This window comes from Cladophialophora psammophila (assembly GCF_000585535.1).
Source record: "Cladophialophora psammophila CBS 110553 chromosome Unknown aczJe-supercont1.3, whole genome shotgun sequence".
NCBI lineage: Eukaryota > Fungi > Ascomycota > Eurotiomycetes > Chaetothyriales > Herpotrichiellaceae > Cladophialophora > Cladophialophora psammophila.
The window spans coordinates 1064215-1081324 of record NW_006912924.1 but is presented as its reverse complement, the minus strand read 5'-3'; the positions used below and the strand labels follow the sequence as shown (position 1 = coordinate 1081324).

The window sequence follows — 17110 nt, the reverse complement described above, 5'->3', positions numbered from 1 at the left end:
GGCCGAATTGCAAGGCGAAGATTGTCTGGTGGGCGGGCAATGACCACGTCACACACTGGGGCGACACCAATGCAGAATGTCTAATGCTGGTCTGCGTCACCTCCGGCGCGAGAGGTCAGACGATTGCTCCTCCTGCTCTGTTTGTGCCCAAAATGATTCCCAGTCGGCACGCTTCCCAAGGCTGCCGGGCGACCGGGGGGGGGGACTGTGGAATGGGAGGATGCGTTGTCGTGCAGGCACACCGTCGATTTCAAGACCTGGGGGACTCTCGGAAGAAGCGTCGAATGAGTGTGGTGGGATGTGAGGCGGTCTACCACCGAGGGCACGCACGAATGACGAATTTCCGATGGGCAGGAGGGCTTAGTCGCAGCTGGAACGAGACGCGATCGCTGGGACCTTGGGAGACTAGCCAGCAGGATCGCAGTGCAAGGCGATGCAACACGCGAGAATGCGGCAGCGCGGTGGCTGCGCAGTGATGCTCTGCGACGGCTATGCTATGCTATGCCCTGCGCGACTTGAGGGCCGGGACGGACAGCTGCAGATGAGACGCTTGGGTCGCCGGGGACTGCAGGTCTAGATTGTTTTGGTCAGTCGATCGGTCAGTCCGCTGGGATTGGGGCCATTAGCGATACTAGCATCGGCAGACTAGCATCGAGATCTAGGAGGGATGTCTAACGGACCAGAGAGGGCAGAGCCAGAGTGAGACGTACAGTGTATGCAATGCGCGAAGCAAGGCGGAAGAAGACAGACGGAGGAGCGAATGAGTGTAGTTGTTTTGCCGACGGCAGCGGGCGACGATTGGAGGAAGTGGGAGTCAGATGGCTTGTGAGAATTAAGGATCCTATAGTAGGATGGTCAAGGGGCGCGCTGCAGGTGCCAACGCGACAAGAGGATGAACAAGGTTGAAAGACGATGGATAGTTGGTGGATGAAAGAAAAGTCGATGATGGTTGGATGGATTTTGGTTTTGGGATACCAAGTAGACAAAGATGGTTGAAGGTGGAGAGGCCGGTTTGGAGTTGGCGGGGAGAGCTGACAGAGAGCGTGAGAAGGCAGGGAGGAAGGCTAGTGGGCGGGAGGGGATTCGGGAGGGGCGAGAGCTGAGGGGAAGGCCCCTACCCAGGTTGCTAGGCGGTTCAGGGCTTGCCGGGTGCCTGCTGGGTGCCTGTACTACTCCGTCCATCCCTATGATTTGTGCCTGGACGCCCTAACCGTCCACCCCATTCACTAATACGACGCCTATCAGCCTTGACTCGGCCCCCCTGCTCCTCTCACAGCCTCGACGCCAAAAGAAACAATAACAATAAACACCGCTCATCCTCTCCCTTACTCTCCCCCTCCCATCTACTGCGTACGGAGTACATACCTGCTCTCGCTTAGACTGCATGACATCTCTCGCCTGCCATCTGCAAGCCATAAGCTTCATCTGAACCGTTCCTCTGGTACGCTTCCAAATGGCCTTGGAATTGCTCTTGCTTGCCTCGGGCCTTGAACAATCCAATCTCAGTATCATGTCCAAGCCTCCTGAGACGCCTTGACAACCATCAATAATCTGCTCTGCGAGCTGTCACCGCCTTGCGAGTCAAGCATTCGACGACTCCTTTTTTTTTTCTGACCCCGTAGCCGGCCTAACAAACCGGGCACAGCAGGCCCGAACTTTCAGTCTCTGCTTTCCCGAGGGTGCCGAAGTCGCGGTGAAGCCACCGCCATATCCTTTCTTGCCCCCTTCCAACCTGGAGAGTCCCCAGTGATAATCTCGTTTCGGGAGTCGAACTCGACCCTTCTCACCTCGCTGTTCACGGTGAGGTCGACAAAACTGGGAGCCATTCGAGTATGCTTCATTTCCCGTGAAGTGTGACGGTCACCAACCAGAACAGCGAGAGACGCCGTATCACATGCCAGGATCGTGACGCACACGCCCCGCCAATCATAACCTTTGACACAGCGCTGGGCCAGCAAGCCCAATCTCAGCCTCACTAATAGCAAGGCCTTCGCTGCGGCCGTTCACCTATGCATAAGCGCCGTAGGACTAACGGCTGCTCCAGAACCATGGCTTGAATGGGCAGTGAGTGGCATTGACCATTCTGGCCGGTTGTCCAAGCAATGGCAGAATGGCGTGTACCGCAACAATGGTTTGGCTGCACAGATCCTGGCTTGGATCGTTTATTAGTTGGCAGCACCCCGGCCCTGCACCCCCGATGCTTCGATCAGACTCACTCCATCACCCCATCCAGATCGGATATAGTATGTAGTTGCAAATATAGGACCCGAAGGACAGTCACATGGTAGGGTGGGGGAGTCCGCCTCACGTTGGGCATACACGCATAAACATGGGTTGTGCGCTAGGCCTCAGCCTGAAAAAAAAAAAAAGACTGTCACATATGATGCAAGGTTTGCTGGCCCACGTGCTGGCCTGACGTTGAATCCGTAACCCAAGTGTCGCCTATTGCCAATGGAAACGACGCTCAGTGCGGTTTCACATCGCCAGGATTCATCACTTTCCTCAGACGCGTTGTGGGAGGGTTTTGCACTCGGGCTCAAAATCTCACAAATGACAATAACGGAAAATCGACGACTCTCTGGACATATCAATGCTTCGTCATCAAGCTGGGTATATATGTCTTGTAGAAATGTCCCTTTCGGCAGTAGTGTAGCCGCAGGGCGCTGAAACATTCCATCATTGAAACAAACGTAGCAGGGGTATCTCTTCAAAAGACAAAGAAAGCAGCATACATGCCGACCCTGATGGAGCCATGCAATATGTTCCACTCGCTCCCAAGCATACCTGTGCCTTCAAAATCAAAAATAACTGGTAAAGAAGGTAGAATCGTCAGCTTTACCTCCATCTTCTCCTGTTAAAGGACCGAGTACCCAAGTGTACTCGGTCCCACTTCAGCGAAGTGAACGCTTAGCCTCCAGGACGACCTGCGCCAAAGGATGGCGGAGTGTACCGTATCGGTTGCTCGAGTGGCTCATAAGTGATCTCCCGATTGCTGATTCGGCTGGGTCGCGTGCGTGGTTCAAGTGTAACTTCCTCGTGAGTGTATCGACCATCATACTCCATGGACGGTCCTCTACGGTGGGCGGAGTAGTAACCGTCATCGCCGAGTCGATATTCTCCGGGCGCCGCACGAACATGGTTGTCGTGATCGACGTGCCGTTCTAAAAAGTATCGCCTGTTCTCCAAGTAATGCGAGCCACCAATCTCGGAGGGTTCGTGATATCGATCCGGAAAATTTTCGACTCGAAGTGGATACCTCTCCATGCTCGGCTCTGTTATTTCTACATATCGTCTTCCGTCACGGCCGTAGAAATATTGATGCTCATACGAAGGCAAGGCGTAGGTTGGGGCCATATTCCGCATGCCTTCATTTTGACTATCGTAGTGGATTTGTTGCGTTCGTTCAGAGATTTCTTCCCCGTATCTGCCGCCGTGAGCCGCTTCCCGAACAGCTTCATGGTCCCGGTCTGGTGGCATCAAAGGGCGGTAGCGTAGTTGTGTTGCAGGGTCGTCAGACCATAAAGGAGGCTGCTCGATCTCCCTCACAGGTAATGGAGGCCTTTGTCTCGAGGCGGGAGAAAGGCGGTTCACGGCATGGCTGTTCATTCTGTCCCAAGTCTCATGCTCCTGAAGATAAGCACCAGCAGATTGTGATCCAGGCACACTGCGTGACTGCTGTAAGTCAATCGCATGCGCGGTGGCTGCAACACTCTTTGTGCTATCCATCCTCTCTTCATCAACCATTGGACTGAAGCTATTAAGGAATTTCTCTACTGCTCCCTTGGTGGCGGCCTGATCGGTGTCGTCTCTTGATGTCTCGATCTCACTGGTGGGCGCAATTGACTCCGAATCGATTCCCCGGTGTAAAGAGATGCGACTGGTGGTTTTGCTACCCCTTCCAGTCTCAGATATTCCCTCGACCGACGTACCGCCGTCTCTTTGCAGAGACTCGGCGTATGAGAACCTGGAAGAGCCATCTCCATACGAGTAGATCATGGAACCATGGGACATGGGACCCTGACCTCTCCAGGCCTCCCAACCCCGCCCAATCTCAAAAGGATGAGCATGTTCCTCTCGACGAGGGGCAGGCCTGCCTGTGTGATCCCGAACCGCGTCGCCAGCTTTACCACCAGTATACGAGCCTTGGTAGGATTGAATGTTAGAGCGTCCCGAGCGCGTAAGTGTCTGCGGATGGTAACGAGGCCCATATCCATCTTCGTTGGCATAGCCAGAAGCTTCAGATCGGCCAAGGGAGGAGCCGGCAACGCCATCTCGGATGGGCCCTCTATCAAGCGCTAAAGGGAGGCGCCCGCCATTGAGCGAATCCATTTTCACCGACCCCGAGTAGCTGTTCTGGTTGATGTGTTGTGATGGATCAACAGGCCATTGTGGTGGTGGAAAAGGTCGGGGAATCGTGTTTGAACCTCTAGGTCCGCCGTCGACTGACGACGGCGGGCCGCGCGGAGGGAAGCTCGAGTGTGCTTGCTGATGTAGCTGTGTGCGAGGCATGTTGCCCGTTGCCTCGAGAGCCCATGGGATATTCGGATGAGGGTCAAAAGGAGGCTCAAGAGGCCAGTCAGCTTTCCAGTACACGATGCTGTTGCCACTGCTGAGAGCGTTCGTGTGTTTCGCAGCAAAGTGCTGAATGACCGCTTCGAATGCAAACAGCTTTTGATTGTCACACACGTGGCAGAGGAAGAGTTCCCTTCCAAAACTCTCCGTGTGCCGCCTCACAAATTCTTCATAAACCCATTTCATATCCTCCAGTCTCAATTTCCTGAAGGCAAGAGACGCCGTGTCCTGGGGAAAAGCAGTTCCTTTCAACTCAAGCATTCGATCCTCTTGAGCAACCACCTCATCGAAGCGTTGTCGCACATGACACAGGACCTCCGCTGCGAACTTGCATGCCGTCGCCTTCGTCACAGCACGTCCATCGGACCACGTCTGATGTATGAATTCCTGGGCATATTTCTGTAGCTTATCTCTGGTAGGAACCTTTAGTTCGAACCACATGTGGTTTGTATTTGCCTGGGCAACGCGCTGCTCTTCTTCCAGCTGCTGGCGCTTTTGGAGTTGCATGTTCGGGTCTCTAAGAGCAACCTTGCTCTCTCGGTGCTCGGCATCTGCGCGTTGGGCTAGAAGACGAGGCCTCAATACCTCCCATGCCTTGTCATCAAGGGGCCGTGAGATCAGAATCGCAGCCTGGAACGCATCCATATGTGCCAGTGTCGAGGGCATTATGGGGGGCTCAAGGGCAAGACAGTGTCTCTCAATTTCTTTTCGGCGTTCAGCTCTTGTCTCTTTTGCTTCTTTCAGACTACGCTCGGTTTTCTGGCGCGGAGGATGGACTAGCGTTTGACCAGGCAGCCCTGGATGGGTAAGCGGGCCGCTGGCTCCCAGAGGCTCTTGCCCCGGGGCAGCAGAGAAGTGAGGCAAAGCCCACTGTGGCGTTTGGATAGATGGATGCCCAGTATCTGTATGAGATATTATCAGTGCTGCAGATGAGAGCATCCCTGAAGTATGACAACAGAAGCAATTGAGACAATTCAAAACAAACAGATGGTTGCTTACCCTCATGAACGCCTGGAGTAGAAAATCCCGAAGTCACATCGCCAGAAGGTGTTCCCACGGCAGAGTTCACAGAAGCTTGCTGAATATTGTCAGGTGCCTGCATGAGGTCTCCTTGGCTCGCAACACGCCTGGACGAAGCAATTGCGCTGTTTTCATTTTGGCCAAGCTGTGTGGGCATCCTGGAGAAGCCACCTTGGAGTTCCCATTGCTCGAAACGCGCAGCGTCAGCGTTGCTCTGCTGTCCCAAAGTCTCGAGGCCTTTATACCATTCTGCGACTGTAGCAGCTCCCAGAGCCTTTACGTCATGGAAGTCGGATTGAAGTTCTTCCAATTGAGGCCGAAAATAGTATTTGATCAGCTCGAGGTGTGGAGGGGGTGACTTCTGCTGGATCAGCTGGGATGGAATGTAATTCAACTCCTGTGTCAGGATCGCGAAAGGCAGACCGGGCCTGAGTGCCGAATAGGTGGAGACAAGCAACTCTGCATCCTACCGGAGATCAGACAATGCACGAGATTCAGAACCACAGGAAAAACCTCACCTTTATTAGCCTGAGCTGCAGACAACGGCCACAGGTCCTAACTCTGAATGGCCAGATAGGCCGAACGCCATCCGGTCCAGGTCCAGCATCCCAGGGTTCAGATGTCGACGAGTGTTGCTGGCGAGCAGCTTTCTTTCCGCAGAATTGGCATGCATGACCTCGAATGAGTCTCCACGTTTCCAGTTCTGTCATCTTGTCCATTGGCTTTGGAAAGCCCTGAAGGAACGTCCTGCGAGATGTGGCCCAAACAAGGTCCTGACTCCGCATAGTCAAGTGCATAAACTGGCCAGGTGCGGACTTTTGTGGCAGGAGGCATGCGGGATCAAGGAGTGAACGAAAGGAGCGGTTGACACAGACCAACCGTCCAAGAGAAATGGGATCAACAAAAGTGAAAATATGCTGGAGGATTTCGCAAGGTAGCTCCGCCAGCATCAAAGGCTGGCGCAAAGAGGCCCTCTTGGAGCCTGCAGGAGAGCTAAGCCCCGGCGTTCCGACTGAGAGCTTTAGCCGCTTACTCCGCTCCGTATCGGGCCCAAACGAAATGGCTGTCGCCGGATGGTCCGCAGCGACGGGTCCATGCTCAAGCTCGAGGGGAGGATTTTCTGCAAGGTCAGGAGATCTGGGTCTCTTTCGCCGGCCCCTTGCAGGGGGGAAAGTCGATCCATCGGTGAAATCCATGGCACGCAGCTATGGAGACCATTTGCAGAAGAAAATAAAAGGAAAACTCAACAGATGAAACCTGTTTGAGGAACGAAAATATCAGCGCCAGGAGCCGGTAGCCAAGTGTGCTAGCCAGTCTGGATCTGATGAAGAAAGAAAGAAAAACATTTCGAGCAGAGCAATCGCTATACTCGAACAACAAGCGGCAATGATGTCGCAGAGGGCACGACTTTGGAGGACTTGTCGTGCCCAAAACCTTTGCTTGTTGGATCCTTGAGTAGTCGACACAACAGGAATGGAGGGTCCCGAGAAGATGCTATTGCCGGCGACCGGGGCTGTCAATTGCTCAGAAGCGCGTTTTGGGTCGACCAAGGCAGAGGTGACCGTGACTGGTGTGATATTGAGGAATTTCGAACCGGATGAGGAGGAATCAAGGTTGGGCTGCTCAGCAGCGGTTCGTGGAAAAGAGGGTGTTTACCGCAGAAAGGCTGTGTAGGCCAAGTCAACATGCACAAGGCAATCCTAGGTGCGAGTAAATGAGCATCAATAGTTCCCTGTCGTTGTGTTAAGCTGGGCGCTGGATGCGATGGTGGTGGGGATGAGGAGAAAGCGCAGGCGCAGTTTGCGAAGTGAGAGAAGAAAGGGAAGTGCAGCCTGGGCCTGCGACTGAGACTTGCGACTGCGACGGCTGGTCACGGGCTTGAGTGTTGGAGAGGTCGAGCCCGATCACATGATGCATTCCCATTTAGCGTCTTGGCATATGCCATCATCAAACTGCGCAGCTGAGGGACCATATTGCTCCCGTACCTACTCTTGCGTACTCCAACCCCAATGGCACTAACCCACCAGGTAGAGTAAGCTGTCTTTCAATTCTCCATCTTGATTGTCCGCCTTTCTCACTGCTGGATCCTGTAGCCTGCTCCGAAAAATTACAGCACATTGCTTTCCTCTGAATTCCCGATAGAATCTCCAAACCCACCCGGAACTGCATTCAAACCGGCGGGGAATCAGACACAACCACACCGGCAGCCTGGTCTACTTTGACCACCTACATCCTCCTCCCCTTTTCTCGGTAGCCATGGCTTCTCTCAACACCTCGACCAACGGACCTTCGATCTCCAAGAGCTATCAGTCGATTGTCAACGCTCCTCCTCCAACCGGTCCAGCCGCAGCCTCGCCCACGTATGGTCAATGGGCGGTCTTTTCAGTTTCCGCTCCTCTTGCCAATGCTTTTCAGCAGGACTCGGGAAATAAAGAGAGCGTGTTAAAGGTACAAAGCACGGGAGAAGGCGAGCTGGTCGATCTGATCGACGAATTCTCCGATGGCCGCATCCAGTTTGCTTTTGTCAAGGTCAAAGACTCCAATACGGGTCTTCCCAAAAGTGCCCTCATTGCCTGGTGTGGTGAAGGCGTTCCCGAACGAACTAAAGGCTATTTCACTAGCCACCTGACCACAGTTGCTAAATTATTGCATGGCTATCACGTTCAGATCACTGCGAGATCAGACCGTGACCTCACCACCGACAGCATCATCCAGAAAGTCGCGGATGCCTCAGGCTCTAAATACTCTTCAAGCACCTCTGCTGCGGCTGCCCCTCCTCCAGTTGCTGCGACCAAGCCCACTATTGCCTCAAAACCTGTCTTTACCCCTACCCAGAGTACCGGAGTTTCCGCCGGTTATAATCCTGTAGCGCGCAATCTGCCCGGAAAAGATGCCAATGTGGATGAGGATGGATGGGGCGCGGACGCTCCTCCGGTCACAAGAACACAGCTGGAGAAAGTAGCACCCGCCTATCAGCCTACAAAGGTCAATATGAGAGACCTTACAACACAAAAGTCTGCTCCGCCGCCCTTCACCAGCAGCCAGACGGACGATCGGCCTGAAGTGGTCAGAGGTGCGTATCAACCAATCGGGAAAGTTGACATTGCGGCTATTCGACGTCAAGCCCAAGAATCGGGCGCCCTAAAAGACGACAGACCGGAGCCCGTCAAGGGTGCTTATGAGCCTGTTGGCAAGGTTGACATTGCGGCCATTCGCGCCAAAGCGCAGAGACCCGAAGACTCGACTGGCTTTTCGCGGCCGCCTCCTGTCTCAAGCCCGTCGACCGGTCCTTCGGAAGAACCAGAAATGCCCACTCGTTCGCTGGCGGAGAGATCTGCGGTCTTTTCGCAAGGGCCTGAACGTTTGACGTCTCTTCCCAAGCCGAAAGTGGCCAACAAGTTTGGTGGTGGCTCGACTTTCACCGGAACAAAAGCACCGCTTCCCGGTGGTTTCGAGGCCAAACCTGTGGCATCGGCTGCCCCTGTGGGGACGGCGAGTAGAACGTTCGCCGACCAAGGTGGGAAGACACCTGCACAGCTTTGGGCTGAGAAGAAGGCTCGTGAGAGAGGTATGAGCGGCTCGGGCGAACCGCCCGTATCACCCTCTGGGTACACCACCGGACAGCCTCCCATCGCCACGCAACAGAGCGGTGAAAGTGGCTGGAAGAGTGGCTATACAGGCAAGACGTGGGCGCCTGTGCAAATTACACATACTGGCCGCAGCAGTCTCGGGCAACAAGTGACGGGTGAGGGCAAGAGCGCGGTCGAGGAAGAAGAGGCTCCAACTTCTCCAGTTGGGGGAATCAGCTCGCTTCGTGATCGCTTCAGCGGAGCGCCGCCGATGGGGGCGCCAGCGTCGTTCGACCGCGCACCGCCCCCGGCTCCGGAACCGGATACAAGCAGCAAACCCAACCGTGGCATTCCGATTCCGGGCCTGCCCCTGTCGAGGCCCATGGATGAAGAGTCGGCACCGGGATTGCCTCCACCGCCTACTCAACCACGAAGTCCAACCCCCGAGGAGGAGCCTGAGCCACGTAGTGGCTCTCCTATTCGCATAGCTATGCCAGTCAGCGCCTCAGCGCATGTTGCTGATGCCCATGAGGAGCAACTATCTCCTCCGCCCGTGATGCCGGCGACTTCGATGGCGCGGGCGATTCCCACACCAGCAGCACGAGAAGAGGATGATGAAGGAGCTCGAGAGCCAGACTTGGGAAGAACGGTGGCAGTGGCAGCGGCAGCCAGTACTCTAGGCTCTGCGGCGATTGAGTCTGCTCCTGCACCCACCCCTACGGCTGGAGGCGAACGGGCTCGGGCGGAGTATGATTACGAGGCAGCTGAAGATAACGAAGTATCACTCCGCGAAGGTATGATTCTCCAGTCGAGTGGCAATCGAACCGGTTGCTGACCATATAGGTGAATTGGTGACGGATATTCAACGAATTGATCCAGACTGGTGGCTGGTCAAGAACGAGGCGGGACAGGTGAACGAATTCCCTCGAAGGAAGAAGAGACGAGTGATTCTAACGAGGACACAGACCGGACTTGTACCCAGCAATTACCTCACCGTGCTGGATGACGATGACGCTGGCGGTGCTCCAGCTCCTGCACCAGCAGCAGCTCCTGTCGCCGCAGCAGAGCCAACTCCTCCAGCGCCAGCTCCGGCAGCCGCTGGGGCCAAAGGGGCGACAGCAACGGCACTCTACGACTACGAGGCGGGGGAAGACAATGAGCTGTCATTCCCCGAGAATGCGATCATCACCAATGTGGTAAGTGTGGGCTTGATGAGAGTGTCCGCTTCAGAGGACTTTGCTGACGAAGGTTCCCGTAGTCATTTCCCGACGAAGACTGGTGGCACGGCGAGTACAACGGTCATGCTGGACTTTTCCCTGCCAACTATACGAAACTAAACGATTGAGAGCGAGGAATGTACCGGGACAGACATTCTGAGCTTAGACTAGTATTCCGTAGACCGAACGGATTGAAAAAAGGGTTTTTTTTTTTCCCCTTCCCCTAAGCCATGTAGGCAGTCTGTGTCTAGCATATGCAATCACAGATCAAATGACGCAGGGGAAAAAAAGTTTTGACTGCAGCAACACAGGGATGTAGCGAGGTAGATGGGCGAAAGAGGGGCAGAGGGATGAAGGCAGAGGGAGAGTGGTTGGTTGTCTGGGTGGACGGCGATCCAGGGCGGTGACCGAGAAGAGTTTAGAGGCATGCAGCATCTGTGCGAGCTTTCCCAATTCTGCCGCCTCTAATTAGTTCGAATAGGCAGCCTTTTCTTTCCCCGGACAAAATTTTTCATGGTGATCAAGGCGAGGGGGCAAAGAAGGGGGAGAAGAAAAAAGTGACTCGTCCACGCAACAGCAGAAATTTTTCACGATGGTCGCTCTCGATCGAATCATGTAGGAGTGGACCAGGCGAAGAGGGGCGTTGTTAGCATTCACCATACCGAGTATCCAGTACTGGCAGCCAAGTCACATGTAGCTTTGCTCTCTCGCATGTTATGGACCACAGTGCATTGATCTGAACAGAGACACCAGCGAGAGCAGAGAGAAAGACAAAGAGGAAAAAAAAAAAAACTCTTATCTCTCGATCCCCCACTGACGTTTGCTTGCAGTTTGCAGCTTATCCATTGGATCCCGCAATCTGAACGCCTTCGATCAGCCGCCGCACTTTTTTTTTCCCAGCCCGGTACCTCGTAGCCACTGGGCAGTGTGTTTGGTGGCTTGGGCTTGCGAGTCAATCCATTTCTCAGTGCTGCATTTCTGTCCTTCTCTCCTCGACACCCCCATCACACAGAGGCTGCCTCCTTCAAAGTCCTCAAGTATAGACCTTTTCCTGAGCTGGTTCTGTGCAGTGACTGAGTGGAACAGCGCGTTCTATCTCGCCTGCCAGCAATCAACTCATTGGCTCGAACCGCAATGGCGTCGACCACGCGAGCTCTTCGCCAGGCCAGCGGGATTCTGCTCCGAGACTGCACTCCTGTCCCACGACTCTCTGCACGCCATTTCTCTACTCGCACACCCTCGCTGGCTGTCAGACAGCACCTGGTGAACCCCAAGACGCCCTCATGGCAGCAAGTCAAGAGATTCACGCGGTCGACAAAACGACGTGCTCTGGTGCAAGAGGCCCCCCGCCCAGAGGCGTATTTGGAGAGCGGTGCGATCGAGTACGGGAAGAACCTGGTCGATGTGAAGAAGGTCCTAGTCATTGGGAGTGGCGGTCTGAGTATCGGGCAGGCTGGAGAGTTTGATTATTCTGGTATGTACCTGCAGACACGGGTGACTCAGGCGAGCGCAAAATTCTTCCAAACCACACCTGTCACTTGGATGCAGTCTTGGATCCCAGGCTGACAGACAGCTGTAACAGGGTCCCAAGCGCTGAAAGCACTCAAAGAAGCTGGTGTCAAGTCTATCCTCATTAACCCCAACATCGCGACCATTCAAACCGACCACAAGCTCGCCGACGAGGTCTACTACCTTCCCGTCACTCCTGAATATGTCACCTATGTCATCGAGAGAGAGAAACCCGACGGCATTCTCCTCACCTTTGGCGGCCAGACAGGTCTCAATTTGGGTGTCAAGATGAACAAGATGGGCATATTTGATCGCTACGGCGTCAAGGTACTGGGCACCAGCATCAAGACTCTCGAGACAAGTGAAGACCGGGATTTGTTTGCCAAGGCCCTCAACGAGATCAACATTCCTATTGCCCAGTCCATTGCTGTCAGCACCGTGGAGGAAGCCCTTGACGCTGCTGAGAAGGTCGGATACCCCATCATCGTCCGCTCCGCCTATGCCCTCGGCGGTCTAGGCTCAGGTTTTGCCAATAACCCCGAAGAGCTCAGCAATTTGTCTTCCCGATCTCTGTCCCTGTCACCCCAGATTCTGGTCGAGAAATCTCTAAAAGGCTGGAAGGAAGTCGAGTACGAAGTTGTTCGCGATGCTGAGGACAACTGTATCACTGTCTGCAACATGGAGAACTTTGATCCCCTCGGCATTCATACCGGAGATAGCATTGTTGTCGCGCCAAGTCAGACTCTGAGTGATGAAGAGTATCATATGTTGCGGACAGCGGCCATCAAGATTGTCCGACATCTGGGGGTGGTTGGTGAGTGCAACGTCCAGTACGCCCTCCAACCTGACGGACTTGATTACCGTGTCATCGAAGTCAATGCTCGCCTTTCGCGGTCGTCAGCGTTGGCATCCAAGGCGACCGGCTATCCTCTGGCCTATACAGCTGCAAAGATCGGCCTCGGGCATACCCTTCCGGAACTGCCCAATGCCGTGACCAAGACCACCACAGCGAACTTCGAGCCGAGCTTGGACTATATCGTGGTCAAAATCCCTCGCTGGGATCTCTCCAAGTTCCAGCATGTGAAACGTGACATTGGAAGTGCCATGAAATCTGTGGGAGAGGTCATGGCCATCGGCCGCACTTTCGAGGAGTCGTTCCAGAAAGCTATCCGGCAGGTCGATCCCCGGTACGTGGGATTCCAGGGCGATAAGTTTGACAATCTGGACGAAGTTCTTCGCAATCCCACAGACCGAAGGTGGTTGGCCGTCGGGCAAGCCATGATCCACGAGAACTACTCGGTGGACAAGGTCCATGGCCTCACCAAGATTGATAAGTGGTTCCTCCACAAGTTGCAGAACCTTAAAGACACAATGACGGAAATCCAAGAGATTGGCTCGCTCAACGGCATCAAGCACGAGCTGATGCTGAAGGCCAAGAAACAAGGCTTTTCTGACAAGCAGATTGCCATGTACGTCAATTCTACCGAAGGAGAAGTTCGAACTCGTCGACAGAAGTTTAATATTCGACCCTGGGTGAAAAAGATTGATACCTTGGCAGCCGAGTTTCCCGCCGACACCAACTACTTGTACACCACCTACAACGCCTCGTCTCACGATGTCACCTTCGAAGACAAAGGGACTATCATTCTGGGATCTGGGGTCTACAGAATTGGATCCTCTGTCGAATTCGATTGGTGTGCTGTTAATGCCACGTTGTCTCTGCGCAAGATGGGCCAGAAGACGGTGATGATCAATGTAAGTTATATTGTTTTTTTTTTTTTTTTGAGCATGTCCAATTGGCCGAGGTGCTGTCTGGATGGATTTCCATCTGCATTCAGGGTGGACCGCAGCCACCCATTGGACACGACGGGCTGTGTTCCCGCCCTTGGATTCTCTTTTTCCCAATGTATTGATCCTTTCGATGCACATGCTAATATACCTTTCCAGTATAATCCGGAGACCTATTCCACCGATTTCGACACCGCCGACAAGCTCTACTTCGAAGAGCTGTCATACGAACGGGTCATGGATATCTACGAACTTGAAAATGCTTCCGGCGTCGTTGTCAGCGTGGGCGGCCAGCTTCCGCAAAATATAGCGCTTCGGCTGCAGGAAGAGGGCAAGGCCCATGTACTGGGCACCAATCCAGTTGATATCGACAAGGCTGAAGATCGTCATAAGTTCTCGCGGATCCTTGACTCGATTGGCGTGGATCAACCTGCGTGGAAAGAGTTGACCTCGGTGGCAGACGCTGAGGCTTTCGCTGACTCGGTGGGTTATCCGGTCCTTGTTCGACCATCCTATGTTCTTTCGGGCGCTGCCATGTCAGTCATCTATACCCACGAAGAGCTGAAGGACAAATTGGAATCCGCCTCAGCGGTTTCCCCCGATCATCCTGTCGTCATCACCAAGTTTATCGAGGGTGCTCAGGAAATTGACGTTGACGCCGTGGCATCAAAGGGAGAGCTAATTCTACACGCTGTGTCCGAACACGTGGAAGCTGCAGGTGTCCATTCTGGTGATGCTACCTTGGTCCTCCCTCCGGCAAATCTAGATGAGAAAGTGATGGCTCGCGTCAAGAAGATCGCCCAGAAAGTGGCCAAAGCTTGGAATATCACGGGGCCTTTCAACATGCAGATCATCAAGGCTGATGCACCTGGTGAAGAGCCGGCACTCAAAGTCATTGAGTGCAATCTTCGTGCTTCGCGATCGTTCCCTTTTGTCAGCAAAGTGCTTGGGACCAACTTTATTGATGTTGCAACCAAAGCTTTGGTTGGTCAGAATGTCCCAGAGCCTCGGGATCTCATGGCTGAAAAGCGCGACTACCTGGCCACCAAGGTTCCACAATTCTCCTGGACTCGGTTGGCGGGCGCTGATCCTTTCTTGGGCGTTGAGATGAGCAGCACAGGCGAGATTGCGTGCTTCGGAAAAGACCTGATCGAGGCATACTGGGCCTCGTTGCAGTCAACCATGAACTTCCGGATGCCTGAGCCTGGGGAGGGAATCTTGCTTGGCGGATCGACCGAGCTTCCTGAGCTTTCCAAGATTGTGGAATATCTTCAACCGTTGGGCTACAAGTTCTATGCCGCGAGCCAAAACGTGAAGCAGCACTTGGAGAAGCCCGGTGCCTCGATTGAAGTGATTGAGTTTCCCACGACAGATAAGAACGCACTTCGACAAGTATTCCAGAAGTACGACATCAGGGGAGTCTTCAACCTTGCAAAGACTCGAGGTAAGACGTTGGTGGACGAAGATTATGTGATGAAAAGGAACGCTGTGGACTTTGGTGTCCCTTTGTTCATGGAGCCCAAGGTAGACCCGACCCTCCCATCACTGATACGATGGCATGACTAACTCAGCCTCCAGACCGCATTATTGTTTGCTCAGTGCATGAATGCTAAACTTCCTCGACAGGAAGGAATTCCTCCAGAAGTCAGGAGCTGGAGTGAATTTGCTGGTTCCAAGATGATGTAATAACGGGAGGTCTCCTTATACAGTACAAAAGCGAAAGAGCATCGGTTGTTTTCAGACAACCGCAACGGGATATTCTGGGCATCAATTGTCAAAGAGTGAAGAGTCTGTAACAAGCACAAAAGTTTTCTAGACTACAGAGGATGGCGCCGGCGAGGTGGCGATCGGAAGATGTCGGGGGACAAGCCGGTCTCATGGCGGCTAAGTTTTTGGGACGGCGGACCGATTTTCTTTTGCCTCCAACGAGTGGATCAGAGGAGGCTCGACAATCAGGGGATGTACTGAGCACGGTCAGTAGGTTGGCTATGATTTTGTTATAGACTGCGGAACCAGGAGCCTCGTCGGCGTTTAGCGGCCTCGAGTAGCTGTGACGCAGCCCCGCCGAGCCCGGAGCACCAAAAGGAGACTAGGGGGTCTTGGCATCGCAATAGCCGACCTCCAGATCCGAGTCGCGTTAGGAGCGGAAAGGCGGCCATTCACTTGTCCGTTCGTTAATCTCCATCTCCACCTCCTGCACCCCGGAGTCCTTTTCGGCTCCCTAGGCCTCGACACGCTGAATCTCACCGATGACGAGCAAAATGCCTCGGAGCGATCAGCTTCATCACCTCCCGAACGTGCCTGCCGTCGCGGAGCACCCCGACGGCATCTACTGCTGAGCCAGCTGTTTTCGATAGTCAGAGCCATGACGGCCTTGCTCCCTTTGTCATTGCTGATGCCGACGGCAGAATCGACGTATATAATGCTTCTTGCTGGGTGAGAAAAGGCTGGTTGTGCTTTCTGCGCTACATACGCAAAGGCCGGTTGAGAGAAACAGTACTCCCTCTCATCATTCAAAGCCAAATTTACTGCTCCATAATCCTCTTCAGACACAGGGCGCACGCCTCTATCATCGATAAAATCGACACAACAGACTCGAACAGCAAACATGGTCTACAACGTTCCCCCTGAGGAAACCGAGCCCGTCATGACCTCCCACATCAACGGCACCACTGAGGAGATTCTCGCCAGATACTGCGTCACTGAGCTATGCAAAGGGTGGCCGGTCTACCGCGACGCCTCGGAATGGAAGAACTACCGCAGCTTGTTTGCCAAGGAGGGGGCCTACGTATGGACGAGTAAGCCATCACCACATCTCACAAAGGAAGGGCATGTGAGGACCCTCATGACTGAGACTTTTGATTTGAAACAGCATGGTCCGGTGGCCTCCCGATTGAGAAATTCATCGAGGTCTCCATCAAAGGCCGCGCCAACGGTGACTTCATCATGCACCGTGAAAACGGCACCCTCGCCAACGTGAACCTCGCCACGCAGCGCGGCCTCGGCAAGATGAAGGCCACCATCACACAACGATTCACGATCCAGGGCATCGCCGTCGACGTCGAGTGCGACTGCCGCTTCATCTTCTTCTGCAAGATCGAGGAGGGCGCGTGGAAAGCCCAGTACGTCAAACTCTTCTACGAGAAGGACAGGGTGGTCCCCGTGGACGGCAAGACCGTGCCACATTTCCCCAAGGAGGAGCTGGACAAGTACACCGAAGGCTACCAGTACCTTGCCGCGGCGCAGAACTCGCTGGGTCACCCGATCCTGAACGATCTGCCCAACGCCGGGAACCAGGGCTTCTTTGACATGTACAAGGCCATGGCCGACTGGCTGCAAGGCCAGGAGATCAACTTGTTCTGGGAGAAGAAGTAGAGATGGTTACCAACGAGTTCCGACAACTCCAACTCAACCCAACTATCCCACCGGGGGGGG

General features: G+C 54.1%; 4 protein-coding genes across 4 annotated transcripts; 3 read left to right on the top strand and 1 right to left on the bottom strand.

Annotated features, from left to right (window-relative positions):
• Positions 1-2907: 2907 nt before the first annotated feature.
• Positions 2908-6311, bottom strand: A1O5_02577 (uncharacterized protein; the record flags this gene model as incomplete). Its single annotated transcript, XM_007743191.1, has 3 exons — positions 2908-5474; positions 5572-6058; positions 6111-6311. The coding sequence occupies 3 exons, from the start codon at positions 6309-6311 to the stop codon at positions 2908-2910; spliced, it is 3255 nt and encodes a 1084-aa protein (XP_007741381.1).
• Positions 6312-7848: 1537 nt separating this feature from the next.
• A1O5_02576 (uncharacterized protein) lies at positions 7849-10506 on the top strand (the record flags this gene model as incomplete). The annotated part of the gene is made up of 4 exons (XM_007743190.1): positions 7849-9955; positions 10005-10072; positions 10127-10357; positions 10420-10506. 4 exons carry the CDS (start codon positions 7849-7851, stop codon positions 10504-10506), a joined length of 2493 nt encoding a protein of 830 aa, XP_007741380.1.
• Positions 10507-11512: 1006 nt separating this feature from the next.
• On the top strand, positions 11513-15361 carry A1O5_02575 (carbamoyl-phosphate synthase arginine-specific large chain; the record flags this gene model as incomplete). The annotated part of the gene is made up of 4 exons (XM_007743189.1): positions 11513-11852; positions 11961-13642; positions 13835-15199; positions 15254-15361. The coding sequence occupies 4 exons, from the start codon at positions 11513-11515 to the stop codon at positions 15359-15361; spliced, it is 3495 nt and encodes a 1164-aa protein (XP_007741379.1).
• Positions 15362-16283: 922 nt separating this feature from the next.
• A1O5_02574 (uncharacterized protein) lies at positions 16284-17050 on the top strand (the record flags this gene model as incomplete). The annotated part of the gene is made up of 2 exons (XM_007743188.1): positions 16284-16473; positions 16548-17050. The coding sequence occupies 2 exons, from the start codon at positions 16284-16286 to the stop codon at positions 17048-17050; spliced, it is 693 nt and encodes a 230-aa protein (XP_007741378.1).
• Between the last annotated feature and the right edge of the window lie 60 nt (positions 17051-17110).